Here is a 15,172-nt window from a genome sequence, read left to right as displayed (position 1 = left end):
ATGGTGTCTGTTCTACCGGCATTGGGAGCACCTCCATTACATGACTTTCAAGATCCCACTAAAGTAAGTAAATTTGCATTAGACCAGAGGGGCCTCCAATCTTAATCTCCAAATTGCTATTACGCATGCGCGTCATGTGTATAGGTAGCATTCGTCAGAATGAATGGAATGCATAGAACGCAATCTGACCAGGAGCGCGTTACGACATTCTATCAGGTGAACATTCGCAAAGCAGAGCGTGTGCCTTTGGTGCAAGAGCGTTTTGTCCTTCGATCGATCTCGACGACGTTCCCTTACCTTTTGTTATTACTAGTAATTAAGCCATTATTAGGTTACCGGCATTAAACTGGGGTGAGAAAAAGATATAAGGGACCTTAAACAAAAACGTTTTTGAAGTCACGAGGTCTTCGTTACAAATAAGGCTGAGTGGTTGTGGGAAGGAGAATGACAGTTCCTATTTCAAGTTAAAACAGCAAGGAAGCACACACTACCAAACTTTGAGGTATTGCCAGTGTAAGTTTTGTCTCCGATTTTCTTTGTTGCACGCGTGCAGGAAGGGACCTTCTCCTCCCTTTCTCTTTCTCTTTGCGCCTGTCCGTCGGCGTAGCTATAAGCAAATTACCCAGCCTGGCACTTGATCGAAATAAGGCATCTTTTAAACTTTTCTTAGTACGCAATGTGTTTTTAATAATGTGGCTTTATGTTCTTCTAGGGATTTGAACCCAGAGGTACAGAACTGAGTAACGAGATTTCAACTTATGAGAATTTTGTTAAAGCTCTAAACATCTTATCGCCCTTGCGGACGTCATTGTCTACACAAGGTGGAAGTGAAACAGGTCAAGCACCAGCAAAGCGCAAACGACGCTCAGTGCAGCAACTACAGGGCTCACTACAACCGCCTTTCTATGATGTCGTTTCTGAGTCTATGGTGTTTGTCTTTAAAGCTTTAGATCCAAAAGAGAACTTGTTTGATGCACCGAAACTAAGAACCATCTGTACGATGGACAATAAAATTGTGCGTTCAAGCCCATCATTTACGACATACTGTTATAAATTTAACGATGGGTCTACAACACAGTGTTATTCCAGCTGGAACCTTGGAAATTACGTCGCGTTACTAAACAACCGTACCTCGTGTCAGATGATAACAGATGATGATGTCTCGAAGGTGAAAATCTTGATGAGGAACTGTTCGACTTATTTTCTGAAGCAGACTCTGAAGGCTGACTGTAAGTACCCAGATTTCTCTAGAAATGAAACTGTGAGCTCCAACTGCCCAACTGTGCCTGCCCAATACATCAAACACTCTGCAGTGTACAATATTTTCCAGTATCTTGTAGACAACGAGTTCATGAATACACCAGTCAATGATTTTCTGAAATACACTCTCTCCATTCTTCCTGTGGCTTATGAACTGAAAGCCTTTTATGATGGGATGTACGATAGACTAAAGGATGACACACATGTAAGTCAAGGAGTAGAATTGGTGACCTTCAGGTTTTCGGGATACAAGTACAAGAAATTCAGTGAATAGCTTTTAGTGCAGATCATCTTCCCAGCTCTGGCTCAGTTGATCATTGTCTTTGGCGTGATGTGGACATTCCTTGGATCATTCATACTTACATTATGTGGCCTTTCGTGTGTAATTTACGCAGGTGGTCTTTCTTTTTTTCTCTACAACTTTGTATTTCGTATGGATTTTTTCCCTTTCCTTAATATTCTAACTCTGGTATTCTTGGTGGGAATTGGAGCAGACGATGCTTTTGTGTACTACGACATATGGAGACAGTCCAGAGCTGCAAACCCTGACGCGAACATAATGCAGTTGACACTAAAAACGTTGCGCCATTCTGCTCTCTCTATGCTGGTTACAAGTTTGACTACTTCATCAGCATTTTTCGCCGGGATATCTTCCACAATCACCGCCATTAAGTGTTTTGGTATATTTGCTGGCACATCCATCTTGACAAACTACCTTCTGATGATCACATATTTTCCGGCTTGTGTCGCCCTACATGAGAAGTGGATCATGAAGTACAACGATGGTCATAGCTCAGAATCTCAACCATCAACAGAGGTGGCTGTTGAGGAAGTGGCCATTGCAATGCCAGTAGCCCAAGACATGATTGAGCAAAGAAACGCGGTGAGCAACCACAAGACAGATGATGATATTAAAAAACACCCAAACACATGCATTCTGCAAGTGATTGATTTCCCTTGCTCCCTCGCAGTTTAAGCCAAAAGTGCGGTCCAAACATTCAGTTCCAAGTTTTTTGGTCGTTGGTTACCATTCGTCGTCATCAGCTATTATTGGATTTGGATAGCCTTACTCATCGGTCTAACCGCTGGCTTTTTATGCGTTACCTTTTACATACCCGGACTTCGGTTGCCAGAAAGTGATGAGTTCCAAACATTTGCCTCTTCTCATACGCTAGAAAACTACAATTTAAACTATAAGAGTTTCTTTAGGTTCGAGCAGAGCGGAAGCACGGTTGTAGAGCTGATATGGGGAATTAAACCTGTAGATAACGGCAACTTCTTTAACCCAGATGAAAAAGGAACGTTGGAATTTGATGAATCATTCGGTACCGACCTCTTTTCCGAAGAAGGACAAAAGTTCATTCTTTCGGTCTGTAAGTCTGCTGAAAAGCAATCATTTTTTGGTGCATTTGCTGCTGGCACTGTGGACAGCCCAATTGAGGGTTTAATTGCCTTATGTAAGGCTGGTCCAAAACCATGTTGCGGAAACCACAGCTTTCCATTTCCAGCTGATGTCACCGAGAGATGTCTTCTTGAATTTGCATCGCGAGGTTATGAATCAGGCTTACTGTTTGATTCTAAGAGCAAAGCAATTAAGGGTTTCAGACTGGTCATTTCCACCAACCAACCTTTTTCAACAGTCTTTTCGGTCATAGACAAAGTCTACGAAGAAGTGACATCTTGGTTTGAAGGTCAGTTGTCTAATGCCCCTCCTGGTCTGAAAAACGGCTGGGCGAGTAGTTGGGGATTCCGATTTTATGGTCTTCAAATTGGCCTCTCGCGTGGCACCTATTCATCCCTGGGTATTTCGGTGGCCGCATCATTCAGCATCATGTTGCTCACAACACTCAACATCTTTATCAGCATCTATGCCATCGTCACAATTATTGGAATTATTGCGACCACCATTGGATCTCTTCTATTAGCTGGCTGGCAACTTAACATATTAGAGTCAATTATCATGTCAGTAGCTGTCGGACTGTCAATTGACTTTACCATGCATTATGGTGTGGCTTACAGACTGGCACCAGACAAAAAACAAAGAGAAAGCAGGGTACGTTATTCCCTGGTTCACATTGGATCAGCGATCACAATGGCAGCATTTACAACGTTTCTGACAGGTGAGTGTTTTAATCCTTAGTTCATGATTTTCTCTATTCATTCTTCAAATATTCTCAATGTGACTCTTTTAGTTTATTGGGACTGAGACGTTATTTCCTAGTGCAAAATGGAGATAAAAGTAATTGCCGAGACAAGGTTTACAAAGAGAGCAATGTCGGGGTATTGGTGGCCAGGATCGACCCAGGTTCTTAACCCGCAGGGTATGCCAAAACCAACGCTTCCCCCTGATTACAGTGCGATCTGGAACGCAGACGCACGAACACGTGTAAACGTGTTCTTTAGACAACCTCGGCCCCAAGGCTTTTCGCTTTGAAAATGGGGGATGCGGAAACCGTCAAGACCCCTTTCCCGGCTCCTCCCATGTTTTAATGGAATAGCTCCGCGGAAGAGGTTGTTCTTTAAAGTTTCTAAGTTGGTGAACAAATAAAATTACACCTTTACCTTTTTTAACAATCAAACGATGCATGTCGGCTATCGCCAAGTGCGTCCATTTATTTCTTTTGTTTGGTTGGTAACTTAACATGAGATATTTTTAGGTAGTACCAAACGTGACAATGCAAGGCCAGGGTAACAAGGCAAGGAATTTTCTTGTAATTCCACTAAAAACCACTTAATCGTATTTTTCAGGACTGATGCTGATGCCTACAACAGTTTTAGTGTACTTGCAGCTTGGTCAGTTCCTGATGTTTGTCATGGTGTTCAGCTGGCTTTATTCAACCTTCAGTTTCTTAGCCATCTGTACTGTGATTGGTCCAAAGAATGATTTTGGACAGCTCAGCATTGCTCGTCTCTTCGCGCATTGTGGGCGTTGTCTACGCCGAGTTAAACCAAAAGACAGTGAAGAATTTCAAGAGACAAATGAGCTGGGAAAGGTGAAGCCGAAAGACTCTTCAAACCCTATCAACGAGAATGAGCTAGGCAACGTTAAAAGTGACTGCATGAATAAGCAAGACACGGTTACTTTTGACCATTCGGATGAACCAGAAATTTTTAAACCTGCTCACATCGATGAACCAGACACGGTTAATTCTGACCACACGGACGAGCCAAAACTTGTTAACCCTGCACACATCGATGAATCAAAGATTGAACAATCCGATGAGAAGCATAATGAGATAAGGCTGATAAGGGACTTAGGCATAGTCAATAAAGGTGCTGATAGTGCAGATGAAATAAACACCGCTCTCTGAAAATTAAAAAATACCCCTTGAAGGTTGTTTCAATTGCCCAGGTGACCAGGAGCGGATCTAGGGAGAGAGGGCTCTTCAGGCTTGGGTTCCCCACCATCCCTTATTTATTCCTCCTCTTACCCCAGAAAACTGTTCTTTGAAGGGAGTCTAAACCTCCTACCTCCCGTACCGTGTATTCGGGGCTCCCATCCCCTTTTTAGGCTTCTTCCCTTTAGCCTTTTCTTGATTGTAAAATATTTAGCATTGTTATTTTATCTTCCCCTTCTTTCACCAAGTTACCACCTTTTTAGAACTCCCACCTTCCGCCCTTTCCTCTCCTGTCTCCCATACTTCTCCCGCCTCCTCTTCTTCCGGGCCCCCACCCCTCTCTCCTCCCCTATTTCTTTAATTAACCTGAATTACAACTTTAAACTTGAAAGTGAACGTCTTCCAATCAAAATACTAGATCCGCCCCCTGGTGCCTTAATAACTTTGTAAACAAGGTAGACTCCAGACCCTCATCTAGCTCACAAAATCCACAGGCATCCCAAACTCACCAGGTGAGTGCTTGGTAATACATTTAATAATACTTCATGACAGAACAAAAATTCACTGGGTTCACAAAGACACAAGAACACAAATAATAATATTGCATAAGCATGTTTATTCTGTTCCTTTTCTCCAGAATAAGGTATAGGCTGCAAGACTCCCATTTTAACCCTACAGATTGTTATGTGGTTCATATCATTAGATGTATTACCAAGTGCTCACGTAGTGTGTCTAGACTTCCTGTGCAAAATCAAGATAATACTTATTCTCCTTGTACACTTATTTATTTTGTCTTGCAATGAGTATATAATTATTACAATTTACATTATTTTACACAAACATGTAGTACATAATAGCAGCTCAAATAAAAATTAAGCTTTGATATGCTGAAAAATATGAAATTGCTTAGTAACTCATACCCATTATCTCTTTTTTGATACTTTAAAAAAAAAGTTCAGAGATTTATTCACGCTTATGTCTAAACCTCTACTTATGGTCTACATTTTTACTTGCCATGTGAAAAATCAATGGAATTAAGGTTTGGTAGTATTAGAGCTGGAGATTATTCAGTTTTCCTTTTTAGCAGGGGCAATTTAGTGGCAAAAGCAAAATGCCTACTACATAAATACTGCACTTATTTTGAACTTTGCATAATAATTCAGGACTAAATTGAAGAGGCTTGCTTCTTCAATACCCCATATAAAACCACATAGTCATTTATAATATTACCATTAAGTTTTTCTTATCAAAAAAGCAAAATGTCAATAAAGGCATAATCAATTTTGTAAAATAGTTCCTTTACCACAGACATTCAAAATGTGTCACAAGGTAATTTATATGTTGATTGCATGAATAGTAAATTATTATTTGCTTTATTCAAAATAATCATATTAACCAACATTTTCAACAAATAAAAGAATGTTAAGTGATAAATGCCACAAATGTTATGCTGAACCTCCTTTTTCTCTAAATATCAAAGTTGAGGGAAGAGGGGCACATATTAAGGGGGGAGGGGCAGGCCTCATGCCTGATTGACTTTTCTCTTACAAGACATTAAAATTCCAGAAATATTTCTGGTGTTCACGGTTTTCCCGTTTGACTGTAAGAGGTTTTCTCTGTCTTCTCTAATTTCTTTTGCACTTAGTTAGGTGGGGGGTCCAAATCATGGAAAGATAATGAAGGCCATTGGTTTTATGATAGAGATAACATTTTTACATCATAATTTGTGATCAGTAACCAGCATGAATGAATAAACTATAATAATTTTAAAAGTGGGACATGTTGTCGCCTGGCCACGAATTAAATTCATGCCATTTTCTCTCTATTTTACTGTTCACAGAAAAACTGAGTGGGATGGACTGCTTACTTTAATTTTGGTCTACAAGGGGGGCATTTATTTGAGGGGGTTAAAGGAGAATTGATTTGAGGGAGGACGATAAGTCAAAGATTTTCAGTACTGTCATTATCCCATTAGAAAATGGATTCTCATTTCTACTGTGCCATACTTCCTAAATAAAATAAATAGATATATAAATACCACTATATCACGATAAAGTTCTGCTTTTATTTTCTCCCTCCTTCCCAACACATCAAGGAATGTTAAAAAGGGAGCTTGTAAAATATCATATTAGCATCAAGGACCCCCAAAATGTTTTGAAATTTAAAAGATTTCCACACATCATATAGCCTTGAAACTAAGACATTTTTAACCATTTCGTTTCTCTTAATAGACTACCGTATAAGAGAGACACCTCAAAAATTGGACACTTAAAGTTGCTCCCTGACATTCTTTAGTCATTTTCTATGACTTTCTGTAAGGCAAAAACCTTACAATTGGTGCTGATTCAAATGAAGTCCACCCTACAGACAGTTAATTGTATAAGATAGTACTGTTTTGGTGCTGTATGAGAGTAAGTAAATTTAATGTTTTTCACATGTGATATTTAGCAGGACATAACAAATCGATATTTTCGATACTCAATTAAAATTGATAGTAAGCGATCGAAATCGACAATAATTTATTGATTAATATTGAAAATCGATGGAAATCGATTGGTCGAGTTTTTGTGATTATTGATTTTATTGATTTCAGTAATTAAATGATCGATTTTATCAATTTTGATTGAAAAATATCGAAAAGATAAAAATGGGGGTAGCTGAGTTGGTTGATTCATTTTTTTTGTATTTAGTCCATCATCACTCACTTGAACTGATAAACAGCAACTCGTAACTGATATTAAACTCAATAAACATCTCCATAACAAAGTGCCTTTGAAGTTTTGTTAATGCTAGTGGATACATATGGGAAAATATAACACCATTCTACCACTCAATAAGACGTACCGCTCGTTAGTTCAGCTTTGAATAGAAAAGAGACTCTAGCCAAATTTGTGATTATCGATTTTTATCGATTATTACTAGACAAATATCAAGCATTATTGAGCACTATCGATTAAGATTGATTACGTTTTCGATGATCGATTTCCATCGATTTGTTACGTCCTGTATCAAGAATCAGAGAATCTTACAAATAACTCTACCAAAATCTTGATAGTCAGCAGTCTTTTGGAGTATACTTTTGCTTTGCCTTGACCTGGATTAATTCCCTGTTGTCCCAAACCCCATCCTTGACCAGGATACCAGTCAAATGATTTCCATACACACATCCAGAATCAATGCCTGAAGCAAATTTATATAACTGCAGTCCTCGCCGTGCATCATGTCCAAATACAACATGCTGAGGTCCACTCCATATGGATGCCCAGGGATATCCATCCTCTATTTTTGACGTGCCTTTGAATTTTTCCGGTTGGTAATTCCTTATAAACATAATACCAAGGGGGTCTTGATTCTCCAATGGCACCCCAGGAAGCAAGCCTCCATGCACGACAATTACATTCAATGAAGGAATGCTGATAGAATAAGGAAGATTCTCTAGAAACTCCTCGTCTTCCTGAGACAGATCCAAAACAAACTTGCGTTTTTCTCTCACTGGTTCATTCATCCGCTTATGGAGAATTTCTGCCAAAATTGATTGCTCATGATTTCCTCGCACAGCAAACGCGCCAGTCTCTCGCGCAAAACGGATGACTTCTATTGTTTTTGGTCCCTTGAATACAAGATCTCCCACGAAAACCAAAACAGTCTCCTGGTCAGGCACTGTGCATTTGTCATACAGCTCTTTGAGCTCGTCAAAACAGCCATGTACATCTCCTATGAAAAGTACCCTTTTCCCTTCAATGTGCGATGGATCTATCGTAACATGAGGTGTTGGCGGAGGAAGGATTATTTGATGTTTATCGAGCTTATAGCTTAAGAAAGATCCGACTTCCCTCTTGTAAATGAGACCAAATTTGTCCAAAAAGTCTACGAGAAATTTAAGTCCTAAAGTGACGACCGCCATCTTTCATAAATTTCAATGACTACTCTGTGTAAGAACCTGTTAGTATCCTCCCACAGAGATTCGTCCCAGAATTCACTGCGACTAACGGCGAGGTTCCGATCACAAATTGTACTGTTTGACCGGTTGTTTCGCCTTTAAGTATTTATCTGTGTTGTTTAAGACTCGCATCAACATATGTCATTTAAAAAGTTTTATCTTTATTGGCCTATTCAATTTTTGAATCTTGCAATTGTTTCTAATTTTTAACTGTACCGCGAAAATCACGCAGCTACACCCACAAACAGAGAGGATTTTCATTATTATTATTATTTAAGACATTTATTGCACTAATGACAAGGAAATAATTACCAAATTTTAAACAACAATAATAACAAAAGGAAAGAAAAAGGAAAAGTATTACATACTCAAAATTATATACATTTCAGTCATTTCACCATTATATACATTTCAGTTAATTAATATCTAATTAACTAGATGAAAAGAGAAATTGAAACAATTATTTTGAGCACACCCTGAAATTTTACTTACAAAATCCAGAAAAAAAAATATAATAAAAGATTGCATGATTAACCCCTGAGAAAAGGTTCTTACAATGTTAAGAAATTTTTTTAACGATTGTTGGTGGATTGTTCCTGATCGAGATGCTCAGTTTTCTGTATTGCAAAGAGCATATTCAAAAATTAATTGCTACATCCAATAGGATGTTTCTTAAACAACCGTTTGTACAGATCACGATGTTTTTGCCAGATCTCTTCCCGGCTGTCTGCAAACAGATAAGCCCCTCCAACACTCTTTCCACCGTCGCCAACGGGCTGTATGTACTCATCGGGGCCAGTGTGAAGGTTGACATTTTCCATGCTCTCGGCAACTTGAAAATCGATAATTTCATTTGCTTTGCCTGAAATAGTGCTTCTGATAGAAACATATGCTGAATGCACGCCTGTGAGTTTTGCTGGAGGAGGTTTTTCCCCTTGTGCCAGGCGCAGTTGCGCTTCAATTGTGTCACCGGAAGTGAGGCTCTTTTGGCAGAGGGGAGAACAAACTGTAGTCATTCTGCCGTTAATCTCAAGTAGCCTGACATCTCCGTTCTTGCACAAGAACAACTGCATGTTCATGAAGTGGTTATCATATCCATAATCAGCAGCTCTACGATTAAACAGTAAGATTAATGCGCTTTGAATTTGCGATTAACAACAAAGAAACAGCCCCTTGCTCTCCAAGCGATCGAGGCAAAGTAATTCTGCGTCACTCGCTCTCCCCTCTTCTTTTGGGTGCTGCTCGCGCACGTGACTCCTCGCGACACCCCCTTCCTCCCCCCCCCCCCCCCCCCCCACACACACACCTCGTATCTTACGCAGCAAAACAGCCGCTACTTTTTGCTTTTTTTCAGGCAAACAAATGAAAGCGCCTGCTTAACAGAGTGCAAGACACGGTCGACGAGAAAAGGCGCGCGTCTCACGCTCCACGCCTGCCTCAGGCTTTAATACCTTTGCTCGTCTGAAAAATGCGGAAACAAAAATGTATTATATAACAAACCCCTGTTCGGCTGGCTACTTGGTATTATTCTCGTACGTATGGGAAATTCTCTTAAGAACATCAATTGTGCAATTGCACACATTTTGGGCTACTGACAGTTATCAGAATGTGGCACATACTAACATTTCGAGCAACAACAATTTGCTGTCTATCCCTTTTGAATGCAAGTTAAAGAGGTCTGACGCTTGTCGTTTTTGGTGTGTTTTTTGCTTATCAAAGTGGTTAAGTAATAGAGTTACCCAAGACGACTGTGTCAAACCAAAACGCGCGAGGCAACGGGGGTAGCGAAGAGGGGGCAAGGGGTGAGAGATTGTCTCATTTACGTCGGTTCAGCCTTCGCGCGGCTGTATCCGTCCTATTTTACGAACCACAAATGGAAAAACACACAACACAAAATTGCCAGCTAGACAGGCTGGATACGTTGTTGAGAAAACCGGTCGTTTCAATACAACTCGTTTGTAGCGACTTTGTATCGAAACGACCGGAAACCGTTGTTGATTGTAAACCAGCACGCTGCTCGGAATCCGTAACGTTAATAAGAAGCTTAGTACCTGTTTGCTACGGTCTCAAACATGTCCCAGATTCTCTCTTGAATATGAGTGGGTTTCGTGGAAGGAAGAAACAGCATTTGATTGACATTTGGATGTGTGGGCCATGTTGTCAAATCATATAGTGCCCAGCGGTATGCCTTTCCATTAAACACATATCTATAAAGAAAAAGGGATCTGTATGTTGGGAAATTGCACACCTAAATATATCCCTCTTCCCTAACACAGCATTTTGACCTAAGTGCAAAGTTAGTTTTTTAAGCGACGCACGTCAACTTGAAGTAGGCATTTTTTTCTTTTAATGTCCATTGACGCGACCAAATTTGTATAATTGACCAAGATTCAAAATCAAAGCCCAACAGTGCAAAACGTCCATTTCCGGAAGACATGCAAACGGGGATATATTTTACGGACAATCACTTGAATCATTCAACGAATAATCCAAGATCATATCGTAAACTGCAATAAATACAAGCAAAAGCAAAGCTAAATGGCGTGCGTACATAGCTGACTTTCCGATCATTCCATTACCAAAATAAATACGGATTCCACTAAGAACTAACGGATAAATCAACAAAATCAAAGAAATCTTATTCACGGGACTAGCAGGGCTTAAAAAAGAACTTAGCACGACTTATGCGCTACAAATAGTTTCTGGTGATAAGGCAAAACAATCAGATATAATGTGAAACGTAACTTTCCCATGTTCACAAGAGTCAACCAAATGTAGATCAAATGCTGGGTTAGGGGAGGAGTAGGTGGGAAGTTGTAGGCTTCATCATCCACAGCTGTACAAGAGTTGCGTGTTTACCCGATCTTATTAAATCCGAAATCTAAAGTCTTTAGCGCTTAGGAAAATTGTAAGTTGGTCGTTTTTACGGAGTGCCCTCAGAGGTTACTCTCAACAAAATGTAATTTCTGACGACAGAGAGACATGGGAAGGAATTAGTCAAAAATTAATATTCTTACGTCACGGTATAGAGGCGCGCTGGTGTTCCTGGGATATTGGCGCGAGACTTGAGCCATTCTACGTCAGTTCAGTCCCTCTGATAGTTTTCGTTTTGTTTTGCAAGTTTTCCTTCTCTATATTTTATAACAATGCCTGATGCTTCCTAAATAAAGGTTCTCACATTAGATGAGTCAGAATTGGGTTAAGGAAAAGGAGAACAATTTGAAGTGGCCCCTAGGGAGAAACCACATTTTTTTAAAACGACTCGCTGCCTTAAACCTAACTTTTTTCATCTGATAAAACTGTTTCCATCCACACACTGTAGCATCATTGTACAGTTCCCTTGTCTAAAATACTTACCCATCCAGCTCTATGATCTCTCCATCTACATATTTCTCCAGGATCATCAATCCATCGGTCAAAGCCAAGGGATATCTGCTCAAGTCAAGGAATTTGGAGGACAAAGCAGCATGGCTGCCTATTATGGAACTGTAGTGTTTCTTGCTACTCTCGATTGCGTGGACCAAATCATCAAAACTGTTAATTTTCTGTATCAATACTGACCCAGTTCCACAAGCCGGCTTTAGAATCGCAGGGAGACCCACCTCGTTTAGCATGTTTTCTAAGGTGGCACTTTCTAGATGACTGTTCAAATCGATATGGCAGTAAGGCACAGGGTTGGGATCCAGAAGCTTTCGGGTGTAGTACTTGTTGATAGTCAGGAACACTGATTCAAATGAGGGGCCGCGGAAAGCGAATGAGCCATACTTTTCCACAAGGGAAGATAAAATGGGAGCAGCGACATCCTCAAGCGCCAGAACAGAATCGATGCCAACTTCTTTTACGTACCTGGAACACATCTCGGCACTTTTTAACAAATCGAATCGTCCGGTACCATAGTGCTGAAGTAGTTCATGTCGAAGCGAGATTACATTATTCTGGTCGCACAAGTATGCCGAACTTAATCGAACAATGTAGTCATACCTTTTATCTGTGTATAAACACAAAATTTTCTTACAGGGTCCGTCCTGTATGACGTTGTTGTTGTAAGTTAAGTAAGTTCCCTTACGGTACATGCTGTAGCTGTTAGATGAGCTCTTGCTATTTGCGGACGGAGATGGCAAAACGACGAGGGTAAAAATATAGCTAAAGCTAAATAAAGTATATCATCATCATCAAATATGTTAATCCATATTACACGTACGACGCCTCTTTTTTTGCAGTGTACGCCTAATTTATTGTTTCAATTTCAAAAGACTTGGCAATTAGTTTGTGTTTCACCAAAAAACTTAGTTTTGTGATAAGATTCACTATCTTTTGTATTCCCAACAGGAAAGTAGGAACTTAGTTGAAAACAAAGCAAAATTACCAGGAACAATGGATGATTCGATAGATGAATCTAGGGACGCTCATTTGGGAATTCGGATTGTGAAAGCATTAAAACCAACACAATAAAATTTACTCCATTGCACGTTTTTATCGATAAGAACTCCATTGCAGGTCGGAAGTGCACTCTTTTAAGAAGATTGTTAAGACTGAGGTTAACAACGTACCCGAATGAACTAATAGGAGGTATATACAGCTTAATCAAAAACGGTTGCTTTGGTAATTGGTCATTGGTATTTGGCGTTTTTGCGCATATGGAACAACGCAATGATTTACTTGAGTGGCCATGGGACCCACGTGCAAGATAAGACACGTGTTGTCCGCGACTGTGCTCACACCAGGGCTCACACGGTGGGTGGCTCCTCCTAAAATGTTCTGCAATTGGTATAGGATTTAATGGAGCCGAAACCAATTGTGGAATTGCACGTATTTTAGGCATCCTACTGATGAACAGTTGGGAAACGTAGATATGTTTTTTAGCAACTACTATAATTTGCAATCTGTCTACTTTGAACAGATTTAGATTAAAACGCCGCACTTTTCTCGGGAGCTCGGGATCTACAGTGCGGGATTCGGGAAGACGCAAAATGTCTTGACGGGATTCGGGATTTTACCTCTTTTGCCTTTTCGGAAAGCGGGATTTGCCAAAATCTTGGTACGGGATGCGGTATTGGGAAAGAAAACGGTATAAGGGATAGAGATAAGAAACGACGTCGTGAAAAAAAAAAACCAATATTGCGGGATCAGGATCCCCTTCCAGACCCTGTTGTAGGACATATTTTGGGGCTTCAAGAGTAACCCTGCATTCCACACCGTCCAGATGGGGAATGGGGCTCTTTTTGTCACAGGGAGGCTAAAAAGAGGGATAAGGAAAGCGGGCGGGGGTGACGAAAAAGGGAAAGAGAAACGCGTAGTGTTTTGCAATCATCTTATTCTTACTAATTTAATACGCGCAAAAAAAAAAAAGATTGCGCGAAATTTAATATCATTTTCGACAACAAAACAATAAGAATTTTAAAAATGTCCTGAGTCCAGGTGTTTTTTGAACTGTGCACAATTACTGAACACCTCAAGTTGCGTTTTAAGAACTGAACTGTATGCCACATTGCATAGAGAGCGTACACAGCAAGTAGTTATGTTTTGTCTTGTTTATAAGGTTCAAAACAACTTCAGTTATTAACAAATTGAATCCATCTCACATTGGTGAGGTGGGGTAGTTTATTGCTTTTACTGCTGGAACCTCTTACTTCCCTGCTTAACATTTGCTTGGATTTTACAGAGTGGTACTTAAGATAATATCCCCGGAGAGAATCTATAAGACCTCCAGTGCCGTAGCCAGACCAAACGGCCAACCGAGGCAGGCGGGAGTTGCTAGGGGGGTTCGGGGGCATGCCCCCCCCCCCCCCCCCCGAGAAATTTTGAACTTTAGTCTCTCGGAAATGCGATTTGCAGCGTTTTCTGGGCCTTTCGGTAACTTTTTTTCGAGTTAATTTAAGTGGAATTTAAAAAGCAATAATCAGAAACAAGCTACATAATCTGGGTGACCGTTAACCTCGCCAATGGTTTTGATCAGTATTTGTTCAAAAAAAATTTGAGTTAACGTACGTAGCCCCTTGAGATCGATGATATAGTAATTTTTTCATAGTATATTGACTGAATTGCTGAATTCTTTGTAATATCATGATGCGTTAAAAATATCCGATGATCGCTTATGTAAAATAAAAATGATCGGCGAAATTCGTCAAAATTTTACCGAGGCGAGTGCCTCGGTTGGCCTCATACTAGCTACGGCGCTGACCTCAGTTATTCAGGATTTAATCTGTCAAATAGTAAGCTAAAACAGGGAGAGGTGAAAGTTGTCTTCATATCTAGTATTAAAAAAGAAAAAAAAAACATCTGTATGGCCATTTGAAGGTAACAAAATAATTTTCGGCTAAAAGCCACTGGAAAGAATGGCACAACAACGGTGACACAGTCTGACCCAAACAAATACACAATAGATAAAAAAAGAATACTCTTGGCAATTAATGACTTATTACCACTCTACATTACTTTAACAAATTACTGCGATATTGATGTGACTATCTGGTACCAAGAGTATAAGAGGAAGCAAATTAAGTTGAGACAAATCCTTTTGAAAGAGTGAAAAGTTAGATCATTTCCCAAGGTCTTATAACAATGACCAACTAATTACCGTTCAGGAGAATTGAGTGTCTTAATCTTTGTACATAAGAATAAATGAACAGATTTT

The 15,172-nt window shown here is 39.9% G+C and overlaps 2 protein-coding genes and 1 pseudogene across 2 annotated transcripts; 1 reads left to right on the top strand and 2 right to left on the bottom strand.

Moving 5' to 3' along the window:
• LOC140952486 (protein dispatched homolog 1-like) lies at positions 1-4,571 on the top strand (annotated as a pseudogene).
• A 3,033-nt stretch (positions 4,572-7,604) lies between these two features.
• LOC140952150 (bis(5'-nucleosyl)-tetraphosphatase PrpE [asymmetrical]-like) lies at positions 7,605-8,508 on the bottom strand. The gene has a single exon (XM_073401577.1). It carries the CDS (start codon positions 8,500-8,502, stop codon positions 7,654-7,656), a length of 849 nt encoding a protein of 282 aa, XP_073257678.1. The 5' UTR covers positions 8,503-8,508; the 3' UTR covers positions 7,605-7,653.
• A 439-nt stretch (positions 8,509-8,947) lies between these two features.
• LOC140952930 (uncharacterized) lies at positions 8,948-12,626 on the bottom strand. The gene is made up of 3 exons (XM_073402385.1): positions 11,896-12,626; positions 10,590-10,745; positions 8,948-9,648 (listed from the first exon to the last, which is right to left on the bottom strand). Exons 1-3 carry the CDS (start codon positions 12,609-12,611, stop codon positions 9,183-9,185), a joined length of 1,338 nt encoding a protein of 445 aa, XP_073258486.1. The 5' UTR covers positions 12,612-12,626; the 3' UTR covers positions 8,948-9,182.
• Between the last annotated feature and the right edge of the window lie 2,546 nt (positions 12,627-15,172).

This window comes from Porites lutea, chromosome 11 (assembly GCF_958299795.1).
Source record: "Porites lutea chromosome 11, jaPorLute2.1, whole genome shotgun sequence".
NCBI lineage: Eukaryota > Metazoa > Cnidaria > Anthozoa > Scleractinia > Poritidae > Porites > Porites lutea.
The sequence above is the reverse complement of the archived record's forward strand: the minus strand, read 5'-3'. Positions and strand labels throughout refer to the sequence as shown.

Bases quoted from the DNA above. Each gene is read 5' to 3' on its own strand.
- LOC140952150 (XM_073401577.1), bottom strand. From the start codon at position 8,502: ATGGCGGTCGTCACTTTAGGACTTAAATTTCTCGTAGACTTTTTGGAC.
- LOC140952930 (XM_073402385.1), bottom strand. From the start codon at position 12,611: ATGTACCGTAAGGGAACTTACTTAACTTACAACAACAACGTCATACAG. The intron at 10,746-11,895 runs GTAAGTATTTTA...TTTTCTTTATAG, and splicing joins GAGATCATAGAGCTGGATGG to ATATGTGTTTAATGGAAAGG. The intron at 9,649-10,589 runs GTACTAAGCTTC...GTTTAATCGTAG, and splicing joins TTTGAGACCGTAGCAAACAG to AGCTGCTGATTATGGATATG.